Source organism: Carcharhinus amblyrhynchos, chromosome 9 (genome assembly GCF_965287045.1).
Source record: "Carcharhinus amblyrhynchos chromosome 9, sCarAmb.v2.hapA, whole genome shotgun sequence".
In the NCBI taxonomy this organism is placed as follows: domain Eukaryota; kingdom Metazoa; phylum Chordata; class Chondrichthyes; order Carcharhiniformes; family Carcharhinidae; genus Carcharhinus; species Carcharhinus amblyrhynchos.
The window spans coordinates 65,395,740-65,413,079 of record NC_137332.1 but is presented as its reverse complement, the minus strand read 5'-3'; the positions used below and the strand labels follow the sequence as shown (position 1 = coordinate 65,413,079).

The 17,340-nt window shown below is 41.5% G+C and overlaps 1 protein-coding gene across 3 annotated transcripts in view; it reads right to left on the bottom strand.

The window, feature by feature from the left end:
* Nucleotides 1-17,340, bottom strand: part of LOC145348394 (potassium channel subfamily T member 2) — a 693,657-nt gene that overhangs the window by 350,377 nt on the left and 325,940 nt on the right. For all 3 annotated transcript variants that reach the window (XM_080196607.1, XM_080196608.1, XM_080196609.1), the window contains exons 10-11: nucleotides 10,705-10,869; nucleotides 8,786-8,922 (exon numbers count right to left, since the gene is read on the bottom strand). In XM_080196607.1, the coding sequence (XP_080052733.1) occupies nucleotides 8,786-8,922; nucleotides 10,705-10,869 (302 nt within the window). The remainder of the gene's footprint in view (nucleotides 1-8,785; nucleotides 8,923-10,704; nucleotides 10,870-17,340) is intronic.

Here is a 17,340-nt window from a genome sequence, read left to right as displayed (position 1 = left end):
ACAGTGACCACAAGTCTGTCTACTTTAGGATAAAAATGGAAAGGGATGAGTGCCATCCGAAGGGGAGGGTGCTGAACTGGGGGAAGGCGAGCTATAGCCGGATTAGGAGAGAGCTGAAGGACACTGATTGGGAGGGGTTGTTAGCTGGCAAGTCCACGGTTGGTAAGTGGGAGGCTTTCAAGGGCAAACTGATAATGTTGCAGGAAAAGCATGTGCCGGCAAAGAGGAAGGATAGGAAAGGCAGGATTAGAGAGCCGTGGATTACAGGGGGTATCGAAGACTTGGTCAGGAAGAAGAAGGAGGCATATGTTAGGTCGAAACAACTGGGAACGGAGAGTGCGCTGGAGGAATATAGAGAGAGTAGGAGGGAGCTAAAAAGGGGAGTTAGAAGGGTGAAAAGAGGGCATGAAATGGCTTTGGCTGATAGGATTAAGGAAAATCCAAAGGCATTTTACTCTTATATAAGAACATAAGAAATAGGAGCAGGAGTAGGCCAACTAGCCCTTCGAGCCTGCCCCGCCATTCAATAAGATCATGGCTGATCTGTCTTGGCTCAGTTCCACATTCCCGCCCTCTCCCCATAACCCTTAATACCCTCTCTTATCAAAAACCCATCAACCCGCGTCTTAAAAATATTTAGCGAGGTAGCCTCCACCACTTCAACAGGCAGAGAATTCCAGAGATTCACCACCCTTTGAGTGAAGAAGTTTCTCCTCAACTCCGTTCTAAACCGCCCCCCCTTTATCTTGAGGCTGTGCCCCCTAGTCCTACTATCCTTTCTGAGCGGGAAGAGTCTCTCCACCTCTATCCTATCCATCCCACTCATCATCTTATACGTCTCAATGAGATCTCCCCTCATTCTTCTAAACTCTAACGAGTACAAGCCTAATTTATTCAGCCTCTCCTCTTAGCTCAACCCCCTCAAGCAAGAGAGTGGTTAGAGGGAAAATTGGTCCTCTTAGGGACAAAGGAGGGGAGCTATGCATCGAGTCTGAGGGAATGGGGGAGATCCTGAATGAATACTTTGCGTCGGTATTCACGAAGGAGAGGGGTTTGGTGTCGTGTAATGTCTTGGAGGGAGCTGTAGATCAGTGGAAGGAAATATCCATTACGAGGGAGGAAGTGCTAGGGTTTTTATGTAGCATAAAAATGGATAAAGCTCCAGGGCCTGATGGTATTTATCCCAGGCTGCTTAGGGAGGTGAAACATGAAATTGCTGGGCCTCTGATGCAAATCTTTGTCTCTTCTTTGGACACAGGTGAGGTCCCAGAGGACTGGAGGGTAGCTAATGTGGTATCGCTGTTTAAAAAGGGTAGGCGGGATAACCCTGGTAATTATAGACCAGTGAGTTTGACATCGGTGGTAGGAAAATTATTGGAAAAAATTCTTAGGGATAGGATGTATAAGCATTTGGAGCGTTGTGATCTGATTAGGGATACGCAACATGGCTTTGTTCAGGGGAGGTCTTGCCTTACGAATCTGGTAGAATTTTTTGAGGAGGTGACAAAAACGGTTGACGATGGGCGAGCCATTGATGTCATCTATATGGATTTCAGTAAGGCGTTTGACAAAGTCCCTCACGGTAGGCTGGTAGAAAAGGATAAGGCACATGGGATACAAGGACAGGTAGCTAGATGGATTGAAAACTGGCTGGGCAACAGGAGACAGATAGTAGTGGTGGAAGGGTCCTTTTCTGGCTGGAGGTCAGTCACCAGTGGTGTGCCGCAGGGCTCAGTACTGGGACCATTCCTCTTTGTAATATATATAAACGACTTGGAAGAGGGCGTACGTGGTGTGATCAGCAAGTTTGCAGATGACACCAAGATGGCAGGATTGGCGGATACTGAGGAAGATTGTCAGGTGACACAGCAGGATATAGATAGGTTGGTATATTGGGCAGATAGGTGGCAGATGGAATTTAATCCTGACAAATGCGAGGTGATGCATTTTGGAAGGAATAATGCAGGGAGGAGTTACATGATAAAAGGTAGACCGATTAAGAGTATAGAAATACAGAGGGACCTGGGGGTGCAAGTGCACAAGTCTCTTAAAGTGTCAACACAGGTAGAGAAGGTTGTGAAGAAAGCTTACGGAATGCTAGTCTTTATAGAAAGGGGTATAGAGTATAAGAGCTGCCGTCTAATGCCTCAGTTGTACAGAACGTTGGTTAGACCGCATTTGGAGTACTGCGTCCAGTTCTGGTCACCTTACTACCGGAAAGATGTGGAGACCCTGGAGAGGGTGCAGAGGAGGTTTACCAGGATGTTGCCTGGCATGGAAGGACTGAGTTACGAGGAAAGATTGGAAAAACTGGGGCTCTTCGCCTTAGAAAGACGGAGATTAAGGGGGGATCTATAGAGGTGTATAAAATAATGAAGGGAATAGATAGAGTCAACAGTGGTAGGCTTTTCCATAGATTGGGGACAACTATTATGAGAGGTCACGATCTAAGGGTGAGGGGGGAGAAGTATAATTTGGATACTAGAGGAAGGTTTTTCACGCAGAGGGTAGTGGGAGTATGGAACGCACTACCAGGTAAGGTGGTGGAGGCAGGCACATTGGACTTGTTTAAGGTTTACTTAGATAGACACATGAGCAAAACAGGGATGGAGGGTTATAGTAGATGGTATTAAAAAGGGTCAGAGTCTTGGGACTACACTGGAAATGTAATATTACATGTTAATGTTTTGTCTCTTTTAATCCACAGGTGTCGGTCCACCTTATTGTCAAACGAGGGGCATGCACACGATGGGTCGTGCTCTTGGCGGTTTCGAGAGTGGCCTAGTACTTCGTGTCATTGTGTGTGCTTAATCCTGGACCAGCAGACGGGCACCACAACAGCTCAGTGACTATCACTGCTAGCTGTGCAGATACATGGATTTGGGCCTGTGTCTGTGGGAGTTTGCGCATTCTCCCTGTGGTTGCGTGGGTTTCCTCCAGGTGCTTCGGTTTCCTCCCACACCCCAAAGATGTGCTCTTAGGCTGATTGGTGTACCAAATTGACCCTACACTATTCTCCCCTGAATCTGGCTACATTAGGGGTACCATTCACATAAACACGGAGCAGGGTAGGTGTAGGAAAATGCTTTGTTGAAATGGCAGCACGGGCTCGTTGGGCCAAAGGGCCTGTTTCCCGTGCTGGGTTGTTCTTTGTTCTTTAAATGTATGCCAGGTTGAGAATTTCAACATCCATCACCAAAAGTGGATCAGTAGCATCACTGCTGACTGAGCTGATCCAGTCCTGAAGGATATATCTGCCAGACTGGGTTTTTCCACACATGCCAAGAGAACCAAGACAAAAGAGGATAATCTGACAACCTCATTCTCATCAAGTGACTCTCCAAGACAGCACTGGCTGGAATGACCATTGCGCAGTCTTTGTGGAGATGGAATTTTGTCTTCAGACATCAAGTTGTGTGATGCTATCACCATGGTACTGTCTGATAGATTCAGATCAGACCTGGCAACAGAAAAAACAATGGAGGCATTGCATGCCAACAGCAGCAGCAGAATTATACCACAACCTGTAATTACATGGCCTAGAATAACCTTTATTCTCCGCTACTATAGAGCCAGAAAATGTGTAGGACAGCATGAAAGAAGCAGCACGAGGCAAACATACATATGAGGTTATAACCTGGTGAAGCTACAATGTTAAGACTGGTCCTCAGGTGATGTCTCCAGATTTGTTAACACATTCAGGATCCCTCGATCTGTTACTGTCTGCCTGGGATACCCCATGTGAAGAGGGATGAACTGCTTTTCCTTTCATTATTAATCCTCTCTGCTGGTCACAATGAGACCAATTAGCAGTCTAATGATGACCATGAGACCATTATCTGACTTGTAAAAAGCCATCTGGTTCATTAATGTCCTTCAGGGAAAGAAATCTGCCATGCTTACCTAGTCTGGTCTACATGTGACTCCAGATACACAGCAATGTGATTGATTTTCAAACGCCCTCTGGAATGGGCAATTAGGGATGGGCAATAAATGTTGGCCCAGCCAGCGATGCTCACATCCCATAAAATGAATAAAGATAATTAATTAACGATTAGTTGATGGTGACCCCACTGAATTCAAGCTAGATATTGGTGCAAATATTTCACTATTATCTGATGAAGTTGAATAACTTAAACATAATGTATTATAACCAATCTCCATTCTGTTTCAAGGTCCAGCAGGAACAACAAAAGGTTTTAAACCAACACTCAGCAAGATAAATGCACAAGGATAAAGAAATTGAGGGATCCCTGTGCATTATACAGAACGAGGGAGTGATCATTCTTGAGCAGAAAAAGCTTATTTACCAATGTTGATTAAGTTGCTGACCACTGAGTCCACTGAGGTATTCAGGAATGAATTTCCATCCCTATTGTCATGCTTAAAAAAGCCAAAAGCAAAACATTACATAATCCTGAGGACAGAGGCTAGGCCTATTCCTCTTCACACAAGGAAGGTCCCTCATCCACTCTTTTACAAGGTCAAGAGCAAGACTGAACACATGTTATAACAAGGAGTTGTCTCTCCAGTAGTCCTACTGCTGAAGTGGTATTCTAGAATGGTCACAGTACCAAAGTCCAATGGCTCAATTGGAATCCTTGTGGATTTGACTGAAATATTTAAATTTTATCACGGAAAGAGAAGCAGATACTTCATGCATTACCATATACTTACCAGTTACTGAGAAGTGATGACAAGCAATTAAGTATGTGATACAGCAGGATGACAGGTGCATCAAAATAAAAGACTTTTAGCAGAATGGATAGTTGAAGTATACGCTTAATAACTCAGCAATTCACTAATGCTTCAAAGAGAAAAAAATCTCACAACCATCAATTATTTCTTAGTTTTTAAACACAGACTACTCATCCCTGAAACTCCGACTTAACGTTCACCAGAAAATCTATCAAGATCACGTGGGAATAGCGAAATGCCAAGCATGAGCCCAGCAATCAGTCTGGTAATCAGGCCTCAGGCACTCCACTGAATAGTTAAACATGAATTGCTTTACATGTGCACTAAGTAGCAAACAGCAGACCAAACCAATGGCATCCTATTTTTTCATTCAAAGCTACTGCATCACTTGGGAATGGATGAATTCAGTGGAAAAGATTTCATCATTGGTTACTTTCCAGATGGTTTGAAGTAAGTAGACTACATAGCACCACAGCAAAGGCAGTCATTATATCACCAAGAAGAATCTTCACAACACATGGCACCTTGGGCATTGTGGTGTCAGGGAACAGTCCTAAGTTTGCTAATGAAGTGTTCCGTAACTTAGCAATGGAATGTGGTTTCATGCATGCACCTAATTTGCCTAGATATTCTCAGTCAAAAGGAGAAGCAGAAAGAAGTATTTGAACAATCAAAAAATTGACAACAAAGAACAAAGTTATTAACTTAGCCTTCTTTAAATGCAGAACCTCACCACCAAAAAAGCAGTTCTTACTGTCAGAAATGTCAATGGGTAATGGTTGCAAATACAACTTTCAGCTTCACAACAAACAGTATAGTCCAGTATTACCTCAGATGATTATGAGAATGTTAGGAAGTGTGAGGAGCAATAAGGAGACAATCAAACTGGTGATTTCAACTTCAGGCACAGAGCACGAGCCTTAAAATTTGGGCAGATATGACAAGGTATAGTGGTTAAAAAAAGCTCCACAACTGAGATCTTTTAGAATTGAAATGGAACCAGGAAAATATCAGAAAGGGTAAAGAACCTTGTTACCATTGGAACGAAACAAGTTGAACCTTGGGCACAATATTTAGATCTGGATGGAGACAAGGAACCAAGAAACAAATAGAAACTCTACAACAGCCCAGGTGGAAAACACTCCTATCAAAGACGAAAGTACAGTTCATTCTAAACCTCAAACAAAATCTAGACCAGATTTGGGAGACTAGTTAAAGCACCACAGACACCAACCCTATGAAATCTAAGACTCTGAGGGGAGATGTAGGAGTAAGTACATATTTGAGATGAAGAATTAGGGAAGATGTACTATAAAGGATTACCATCAGGAGTACATGATACTGATGTAACTAATACTATAACAATAATAATACTACAACAATGATGTAATGTCACATGACTAAGAGGTTGCGATCTAGTGGGAAGCAGAATTACAAGTTTGTGTAGAGTTAAAAGAATAGTTTTTATACGATAGAACCTATGGTAGCATTCTTAGGGAAAACCCTGAAGAAACCCTATCTATTCCCCAAACCCAAGATGAAACAGGAAGCACCGGAATAATAAAAAAAGACATATGTTTAAACACCCTTAGGAAGAACAGTGTGAAGAAGGAATAGAATAGCTGTTGATCACTTGGAAGTTATTAAATACAATAATCATTGTGTGATCCACAGGTAATGCTATCTGCATGCAGACTGCCATTTAAAAGTTGCGCCAAAGTATCTTTAGTAAAATATACTCTTCTCAGGCAGACTTCCTCATTGAGATTACCATTAAATCCAAATGGCCTATAATTTATTTTGGGCAGTAATATTTTGAAGTGTAAATCTTCCTCATTCTCATTCCCTCCATTTGCAACTGCTCTGACTCAGCTATTACAGTAGGGGATACGGAAATCCAATTGAGAATTTCATGTTCTTATCTCAAAACCTCTACGTTGGTAGAAAAATTATTCTGGCAGTCTCAGTCTTTTAAGGCTGTACTTAGTTAAGTAATTGCTCTCCAAAGGTTCTCCAGGCTGCAGGCTCCAAAATAAAAGCATTCTGTCATTATCTACTGCAACAGGTATATTTATTATTTTTTCCAAGTCAGTCTTTATGGACTGAAAATATAAGTTGTGGTTTAGCAACTGTCATGCCAGTCTTCCTCGTTCGTACTTTTTCCAAACGAGCTTCAGGAGTAATGGCATCTGTCGTGGGAATGCCTCAGACCCAATTGACAGTGGCAATGCAGCCTTTGGGGAGATAGGTACCTGAGGAGAGATTCTCCTGTTCAGCCCACCATGGGAATTGTAGCGGGCAAGGGGCAGACCATAGAAAGGTCCATTGACCTCAGGTGGGATTTTCCGGTTTCAGGGCAAATGAGGCAGGAAAATTCTGCCCTTGGTATACACTATTGTGTCCACAGGATTGATGCTTGGAGGCATGGAAGCTGAAAAATCAAAGGAGCTTTATTAACAAAGTGTGTTCAATACAAGCTGTTTCTTTTCAGAAATTGGCACAGTAGTTAGCACTGCTGCTTCACAGTGCCAGGGACCTGGGTTCAATGCTGGCCTCGGGTCATTGTCTGTGGGGAGTTTGCACATTCTCCCCATGTCCGTGTGGGTTTTCTCCAGGTGCTCTGGTTTCCTCCCGCAGTCCAAAGATGTGCGGGTTAGGTTGATTGGCCAGGTTAAGTTGATCCTAGTGTCAGGGGAATTACCAGAGTAAATATATGGTATTACAGGAATAGGGCCTGGGTAGGATTGTAGTTGGTGCAGACTCGATAGGCTGAATGGCCTCCCTCTGCACTGTGGGGGACTGTCTAAGTTACACAGTTACATTCACCACCATCACCAATCCCAATTCGCAGTCCTCAAAAAGTTAAAACACCATTCCAATTGAATGATATGCTATAGAATATAAAATCATGGGCATAACCTCCAGCAAAATGATCACACACAGTCAGTGAAATTTAGAGGGTGAGGAGTCTCGCATGAGTAACTTATTGGGATTCCTTGAGCAGATAATATAGCTAGTATATCAAGGCCTAGACAGTTCTACTTCTCATTTACATTCAGCCCCTTGGTTATATTATCTTTATAAGACCCTTGTCAGACTCTATTTGGAGTACAGTGTGCAGTTCTGGTCGCCTCACTATAGGAAGGACGTGGAAGCTATTGAAAGGGTGCAGAGGAGATTTACAAGGATGTTGCCTGGATTGGGAGGCATGCCTTATGAAGACAGGTTGAGGGAGCTGGGACTCTTCTCCCTGGAGAGACGAAGGTTGAGAGGCGACCTGATAGATGTTTATAAGATGTTGAGAGGAATAGATAGGGTGGATTCTCAGAGGCTATTTCCCCGGGCTGAAATGGTCACTACGAGAGGACACAGATTTAAGGTGCAGGGAAGCAAGTACAAAGATGTTAGGGGTAAGTTTTTCACTCAGAGAGTGGTGAGTGAATGGAATCGGCTGCCGTCGGTGGTGGTGGAGGCGAACTCGCTGGGGTCTTTTAAAAGACTTCTGGATGAGTATATGGGATCTAATGGGATTGGGGGTTATAGATAGGTCTACGGCTTAGTAGGTATAGAAGTGATCGGCGCAACTTGTGGGCCGAAGGGCCTGTTTGTGCTGTAGTGTTCTATGTTCTATCCAGAAGCACACACGAGTGCTGACAACACACAACTTTACCTCACCAACAGTTCCTCCTCTTCTGATTTTACATACAGCTTATCCAATCAGATGAGCAGAAATTCACTCTTGAAGAAAGATTGAGCGAGAATTTGACAGAAGTTTTTAAAATTACAAAAGGTTTGGGTAAACTGGATCTGAGCAAGCACAAATTACATTAAAGGGGAGCAGATGAAATTGGGAAATATAGGACATCTTTTTCACTAATAGACTGGTTAAGTATGTGAAGCAGATTGCCAACATAGTTTGGAGAACATGAAAAACTAATGGGTTTCAAGAAGTGACTGTGTTTGGCCATTGAAAAGGATTGAAGGTGATTCAGGATGCACCAATTAAATACCATGGATAGGTGGCCTGGTGAAAAAGCAATCTTTTCCTGACTGAAACTGTTACTTTTAATTCCATTGGTACACGTACTTGGCTCTCAAAAGGTCTTGGTCCTTCAATGCTGATCCTTGTAGGTAAATTACTCTTTGTGCCCACATTGGAATTTGCAAAACCCTTCGAACCTGTAAATCCATTTCAGTGGGACACAGGATCACCACGTAGTAATCCTGTTAGGAAATGAAATGTAAATAAATTAGCCTAAAGAAAAAAGGCTCCTTATACATGTAACTATATGAATGTAATATATGTCCTGTTTCTTCCTCAGTTACAACTGGTACACTTGTTAATATGCTTCCATTATTGATAGTTATTTGTACTTAACTTTTACAATTTATTAGTAGAAATAATGTCATTGTCATTATTAACAATAATTTAAATCCAGATTTATAATGCATACCAAAGTAAAGGCAACAATAATCTTATAGTTGGTACTGGATGCCCCATGTATGTTAGAGATTTTACTCCCTTTATATTCATAGCGTAAACTGACCAAGTGTTATATTACCATAACTAATAGTAATTCTGAAAGGAAAATTAGCCTCTTTCATAATAATGAAATAACTGGTATCTACTTGCCTTGCATCTCAGAAAATGTCTGGGTATCATACATCTCTCTCAAAAATAGCAAACAACTCCTCAAATCAATGTCACATTTATGCATCCTACATATTTGTCAATGGCCTATTGATTATGTTGTTAAAGATACACAGGTGATGGGCACTGTTTAATTAAAGACTGGTATAACATATAAAACTGTCATTATGCTAGAGGCCTTCTGCTACCAGTAGGTGTCATAGTGCTGGAGTGCATCGAAACAACATTACAGTTTGGTTTTTTTCTTGTTACAGTGTGCCTTTAAGCAGCTTTCAATTACTTTAATTTACCTGATGGGTATCAAAAAAAGCATAAAAGTCAGCTGAGACACTAAGGTTATACTTAGGAGGCAGATCTGTAAGACTGTATCCTATGAATAAACCCACTATCAAGAAAAAGTATTGTGTCTTGTTTTGTACTGCATCATGGCTTGGATCAATTTAACTACATCATGAGTACTGAGCCATTTTGATTTAGGTGTGCTGCTCTGTTATAGAAATGGATGTCCATTGCAAGCCTTTTTGTTTGTGTTGAAATACTTCTTTTAAAATGTCCAGAGGACTTACTTTGGACATAAAACAGTGTTCAACATCACATGTGGCAGGCACTTGTATTGATTCTTGATGCTTCCAAAGAGACCTTCTCTGATATTCGGTTTCTTTGATAATAAAAGTTGAGCTTTATTCACTACTAATGGAAAGGTTAAGTTCTGATTTTAGTGTGACTTACATCCCAGATTCATGCACCACAAAATTACTGGAAGATGCAGCCTTCCTGAAATTAATTGGATTCACTTTCCTATTAATTGGTATGTGAAAGAGTTACTGTCCTTTAAAATCTGCTCAAGTCAATACTAGCTGTGTAAATGAGACCAAAGTTGCATATATTGTCAAGATAATGATTCCTTGCATCGTAGTAAATGTGAAAAAAAAAATCTCTAAATGGAAAACCATCCAAATGATCTTTAGTCAGTTGAAAATTTACTGAAATCTAAATTTGTTTGTGCAATATTTTACTGAGCGGTTCAGCAATTAGTAGCATTTTCATAAATGCGTTTGCTGTTAAATCTTCTCAGAAACATGAATGGCTAATTAAGTATAATAAATTTGAATACTAGCATGCTCAAAAAGAACTAAAAGTTCTCTGCTTCTGATTATTTAATTAATTAAAATCAAGAAATCTTTGATTGTGATTAGTAAAAATATAAGCTTGTACTGATAAGTGTGGTTGTAAAGGGACATCAACATAGGAAAACATTTGGACTATACTAAACTTATGGAAGATTCAATGGCATGCATTTTAAACTGCTTCGTTCGGACGACGACTATGCGATTAGTACACATATTCTTTATAACCTGCAGTCTGGGATGTGCGTAGAATTCATTCAAAAAATCCATTAGCAGGTCAATCTTCAAAGATGTAACACACAGCACGACATGTTTCTCTGTCTGAGCTCTGTGGCGACTATAGTTTCCTCCTGACTTCTGCCTCTCCATCCACAGATAGGCCAACTGTTCAAACTACAGGACAAAACATTACTTACCAACACACACAAGCAAAATAAAAACATATAGCACATGATTAATGTGGACAGAAAATCAAGATGGACAGATTTCTTTTACTTTATATTACTGCAACTAATCCAGATTATAATATTGTTCATTTATTGATGTGAACTTCAAATCCAAAATTTGCAGTTGTCATACCTATTACATGAAGGGGAATATAAAGTCTTGCAAGGTTCTTTTGATTAATTTCTACAATGCAAACAATTCAGAGGGAAGATTTTTCAATCATCTACATCCAATTAATGGGAGAAAAGTGCACATAATCAAGATAGAAATAGGTAGAAGATTGCTTATGCCAATTTTCATCCATACACTGACTCATCCAATTCGCTGGTTTGGTTTTATATTTGTGTCAAAGTTTGCCATCAGATGCAATAAGCTTAGCTTCTGTAGATGTTAGTTAGCTGTCAATATTGCTTCCTGCTGTTTATGCCAGAATAGAATTCAGTCAACTTGACGTACATGCAAAAAGGCAATCCAGGACTGCAAGAGTGCTGTATACAGAACTATTTCTAAAAAGCCATGAAGGAAGATCTTTTGTGGTAATTTTGCTGACTTTTTTTTATTTTCTGCTCCTCTCTTGCTTTCATTTTACTACTCAGGGTTCCAAATACTCTGGCATTACCATATTCTGATGAACCATAATTTTGCAGCGATGTATTTCCCAATGTGCTTCTTCTTTTTATGATTATTGAATGGAATAAGAGATGCAATGGAAGGATTCAGCGACAGACTGCACCCACCAGTTAATAAACTCCCATCCACATTTACAGAGGACAGATTCCAGGTCAGGCGATATGAAGGGGGGTGCGCCATTTGTTGCAAGGACGCCTGTAACTAATAGATATCATGATCCTAGGAGCTCGATAGTTATAATAATTAAGCCCAAAAACAAGCTGCTTTCCTCAATCTCCATATGTGCATGCTGCAATACGTCCTGTGGGGATGGTCCCTGGAGTGGAAAGCAGATTTTCACTCCTCAATGCACGGCATTTACTTTGACAGCGAGCCAACATGGGCTTTGGAAGTTTGCATTACACAATCCCCTCACCACTGACCATGTTTGTCTACATTTATTGTATCAGACACTGGGATTTGATGGACATTTTTGCTGCCTGAATAAACTTTACAAACGTATAAACAGGGACATAAACAAATCAGCAATGTTCAGCACTGCTACCACCATATTTATCCATATATGCTTTTCATCAAATACACCAGTCACCCTTGGGGACAGCCAATTGTTGAGCTGGTAAAGTCAGCTCCGATATCAGATGGAAAATTGCCTAAGGATATAAATTAAGCTTACTGCTTACAATCAGCTGAGGTTGTCAAAATAATGGTTGCTGCTAAATAAAGCCCAACCAGCAGTTTGCATCAAGATATTTACATCAGAGCCTAGCATAACAAGGAAATACATAATAATGATAGCAGAAATAAAAACAGAAATACATTATGACTTCTGGAACATAGGAGCAATGGAGGGGTGAAATCCCCCCTATTTCAGAGAAAAGTCACTGAATTTCAAATGCTGCACTAATAACTAAAGTCTTAGGTAAAATCATAGAATTCCTACAGTGTAGAAGGAGGCCATTCAGCTCACTGAGCCTGCACCAACAACAATCCCACCCAGGCCCTATCCCCATAACCCCATGTATTTACCCTACTGATCACCCTGACACTGGGGGGCAATTTAGTATGACCAATTCATCTAATCTGCATGTTTTTTAACTTTGGGAGGAAACTGGAACATTCAGGGGAAGCCCATACAGACACTGGAAGAATGTGCAAGCTCCACACATTCACCCAAGAGAAGAATTGAACCTGGGTCCCTGGTGCTGTGAGACAGCGGTTCCAAATTCAGGAAAGTTTTTTGCAACGGCACCATTGCACATTAGAACTAGTGTGAAATTACCAAAACCCATTTCAGTCTTGCCAATCTGTGACCAGCAGACAGGAGCATTCTGGACTAGTTTAATACCTATAACTAGGTACTGCAGCTGCTAATTGTGCTCCATAAGCAGCCCAGAAATTGCCATGTTAAAATCTTCCAAGTTGTGAGACTGAATTCAGCAAAACTTGTCATATGCAGGCTAACTTGTTATAAAATCCCAACTGATTCACTAATCTTCTTCAGGGAAGAATCTTGCCACCCTACCAGGACTGGCCTAAATGTGACTTCACACAATGTTCTGCCCCAGGTATTGCTGTAGAAATGATCATAAATTATTCTTCTAAAAAGGGTAGAAACTTTTGGACTCTGCATATACGCTGTTGAATGTCGAAATCTAGAAGCTGCTGTCAGTAATGCTATACTTCTCCGGAAGTGCACTGTTGAGGATTGTTCAGAATGCAATCAATTAGAAATGACTGAACTAATGAGGACTTCCACTCCTACGCTCTTCGTCTCACTGCAAAAACACTTGAAAAATTGCACTTTGTTGCTTTGATAATGGCGTACTAACTTCATAATTACTGCTGTACCTGAAAAAGTGATTTTATATATGTTGAATGTCAAATTTCTCCTTCAGATCAGAAATGCCACTTATTTTCAAACAACACTCCCCACCACCCAACGCCACAAGTGTTTCCTGATGTTTTAGCTTCCATCTTAATACCACATGCATGTCCTCATCATTTATTTTGCTTTCTGTAAAAGTAAAAAATTAAAAAAGGGATTTGCTGCTTTTGTGTTCCTTGTTTGCTGTATCTTGGAATCTACTAATGTGATTAGTTGCTGATGTAAGAGGAGAAAATGTTGAAATACTCAGCAGGTCTTCCTGCTCTAGTGACAGAAACATTTCAGGTGATAACCTCTTATCTGAATGGATCGTAATTAAAACAGGTGAGTTCAGGGAGACCAGATGTCGCGAGCAAGATCAGGATGCTGGCTTGGGTCAGGGAGACTGGAAGATCAAAATGTTAGTTGGAGGCCAGATCTAGGGAGATCAGTGCACAGAAAGAAGATAGAAGGCCAGGGAGAGGGAGATCAGAGAGTTGGGTTAGGGAGATTGCAGCCAGAAACAAATCTGCAAGGTATGAAAGAGACTGGAATGGTTGAGGGGAGATCATTCCCTCATGGTGGGTTGGTGAAGAAGATAAGCTAGATCCAGCAGATAAGTGGAAAAGCACTTACCTTCTGAATGCAGCAGTCCTTGTCCCCCTTCAGCTGCTTAGCTCCCCAAGGCTCGGAAATTTGTTCAATCAAGATTAAGTTTAAAGTAGTTGTATATATTAGGCACAGTTCGTTATATTTAAATTGCCCCTTGGAAGCAGGTTGGTTGCCCGCACTTTGAAGTACCATATAGTGGACTCCTTAGCAAAATTAAAGTACTTCGGTTTAAACAAAAATGGGGACATAAATACACTGATGTCTAAGAGACAGGAAGCTAATAGTAGTGGTGAACAGTTGTTTCTCAGACTGGAGGGAGGTGTACAGTGATACTCTTAGGGGGTCTGTGTTTGGACTACTGACCTTTATGATATATATACTATTCTCCCCTTTCTGCAGTCTATGCTCCAATTCCCTGTATGTTGTAGACCAAGAAACACCACAACTGCAGGCCCCATACCTGTTACAGCTTTTGAATGGACAGATCATGGATTCCTTTGCCACCCTTGTGAGAATTCAGCAACATTGTCAAGTAAATCCAAGAACTCAAAGAATAAAGAAACTTACAGCACAGGAACAAGCCCTTCGGATACAGGAACAAGCTCTTTGACTCATCATTGCACATCCAGAGGAGTGCCAGACAGTTTGCGATCACAAAGATTCTTCCAAATTACCTTACGTGTAACTTGAGTGCCTGGTGCTTTATGAAATAGTAACAGCTTCATGCTTGATGTTTGCTGAGTGACTGACAAATTTGTTGCCTAAATCTGTGTGGTCCAAATTTATTATCCTAGTATCACAACAGGCAGTTAGTGAGTTTGATGTCAGGATAAGATCGATTCATAGCCTTCCAGCACAGATTGGGGCACCCCCATGTGTTGCCATTTATAGATAGAACAGCACGCATATCTTCCTCTTCTCCTTATGCAGTCCCTCAGAATTGAGGATGACTTGCTGCTACTCAACGCTTTCTGAGATGGCCAATAAGTCCAATGTGTGACCTTCAGACTCTGGTCCATGTTGGGGCAGGTGCTGCTTGAAGGGTTGGGTGGATGGGTTGCTTGGACGTTTGTGCGGTACATCCAACCTCTTGACTTTGTCTCTGTATGTTTTTGATGAAGTCTCTTGACGTGTTCAGTGCCTTCCAGGATCAGTATTCTCTATTTCAGTCAGGCACCCACCAGGGCATCCCTTGCATCGTGGAGATGCTTGAACTCTTTGGGGATGCTGTGAGGACATTGTTAAAGCATTTCTACTGTCTTTCCGCTGTGACCAGATCCGGTAATCAACATGTCCCACCTGGAGCCAGTTTTGTGCGATTAGCGCCTTGATGCTCAGCAAGTTAGCTTTGGAGAGGACACTCTTGTTGAACCACTTTTCTCGCCACTGGATTCGGAGGATCTTGTGAAGACACCTCTGGTGGCACTCCTCAGATGCTTTGAAGTGCCTGCTGTAGATTGTCCAAGTCTCTGAAGTGTATAAAGAGCTGGAGGGGTATTCACTCCTATCTGGTAAACAGTGACCTTAGCCTTGAGTTTCAGATTTTGATCCATAAATACTCTTCCCCTTTGATTGGCCAGAGATTGCGCTGGCAGTTTTGAGGCGATGGTGAATTTTGTTGTCTATGTCTGCCTTCTTTGAGAAGAAGCTTCCAAATTACAGAAAATGTTCCACATTTTCCAGGAGTTTGCTATTGATTTTAATCAATGATGGGAGGTGTTTTACTGTGGGAACTGGTGGAAGAGAAACTTAGCTTTACAGGTGTTTAGTGAAAGGCCCATTTTCTCATATGATCCATTGAAGGAGTTGACAATGACCTGGAGCTCAGTTTTTGAGTGAGTGCACACTCAAGCAGCGTTTGCATATTGGAGCTCCAACTGAGACTGGAATGACTTTGGTTTTGGATTTAACGGCGGCGTATGATTTATTCCGTAGATCATCTAGAGATGAGATATAGTACTGTAGTGAGGAAAACAGTGCCAGAGAAGTCTGACACCAGACTTCTCTGACTCCAGTTTGCACCGAGATAGGATTTGTCATGATTCCACTGGTGAGGATCACAGCTTGCATTTCATAGCCAGAGAGATGGTGACAAATGTCTGAGGGCAGCCAATTTAGAGGAAGATACTCCATAAGCCTTCATAACTGACATGCTATAAACACACAGCAGTGCCTCACATCTCAACAACGCAATGCTAGACCTCCATAAGAAACCCTACAACAATGAACTTCGCACATTAAACATCTTATTTATAGTTTGATGTATGATCTATCAGAGTACTATATGCATGCCTGTCAGAGCAAAGCAGAGAGGAATTTCATAGCACGTGCAATTAATTTACTAGCAAGGCAGAGGGTTTTTAATGCTATCTCTGAGAGTACTTTGCACCTGGGTTGTATTTTATTTTGGTATTGTTCCGTTGTGCTGGTTGAGGAAAGATAAGAAGCAGCAAAAAGAAAACAAATGGTACTGTTTAAGGGAATAGTTCCCAATAGGCACGAACACACTGACCTTTAACAGTTAATTTGAATTGGCAAACTTAGAACATTTCAGGAGTCTAACAAAAAAAAAGTGATTTGACTGCATCCTCCATCACTTGCTGATTAGAATGGATTTTTTTCTGGGAAGTGAATGTTTCAGGCATTCTAGGTTGAATTTTTACTGACCTGATCCAGAGTGAGTGAATCAGTCAGAACATCTAGGTTGGGAATCCACAATTCAGGGATCCCCAGAGGCCTCCATTGCATGTTCCTAACTCAGCGATTGGATCTCAGTCCAGAGATGACAGGCTGAGCCACTAGTTGGATAGCGAGCTATACAGTGAAGGCTTGAGGAGCAAGTAATTCTGCGCTGAGGCGGGATGTGTGGGGGAGGGGGGTGTGTAGAAGGGGTGCATGAGAGGTATTTGATCAGGAGGGGGCAGTAGAGCAGGAATGTGGAGGAAAGCGGGAAGTTTCCCTAGGTAGGCACCTGGATTCTGGAAGTGGGATGCTCACCACCTGAATCTACCAAATCCTTATCTCAGTGAAGTTCTCGGTTCCTGCTGTTTGTGGAACTGAGGCAACAGCAGCCAAATTTGCAAAGTAGACTGTCAATGATGCTCGCAGTCTTTTTACAGTATTTAAATTTTCAACTCACATTTTATTTTAGGTTAAAAGTCCCCTCCCAATGAAACAGAGTGCACCATTGACAAGAAACCATGCTAGGAATTAATCAGAGGGCATAAAGTGGGCTGGAAGCTGGTAAAATTGAACTTGTAATCTTCCAACTTCCCACCTGGATAATCCCCAGCAGCCTAAATTCTTTCAGT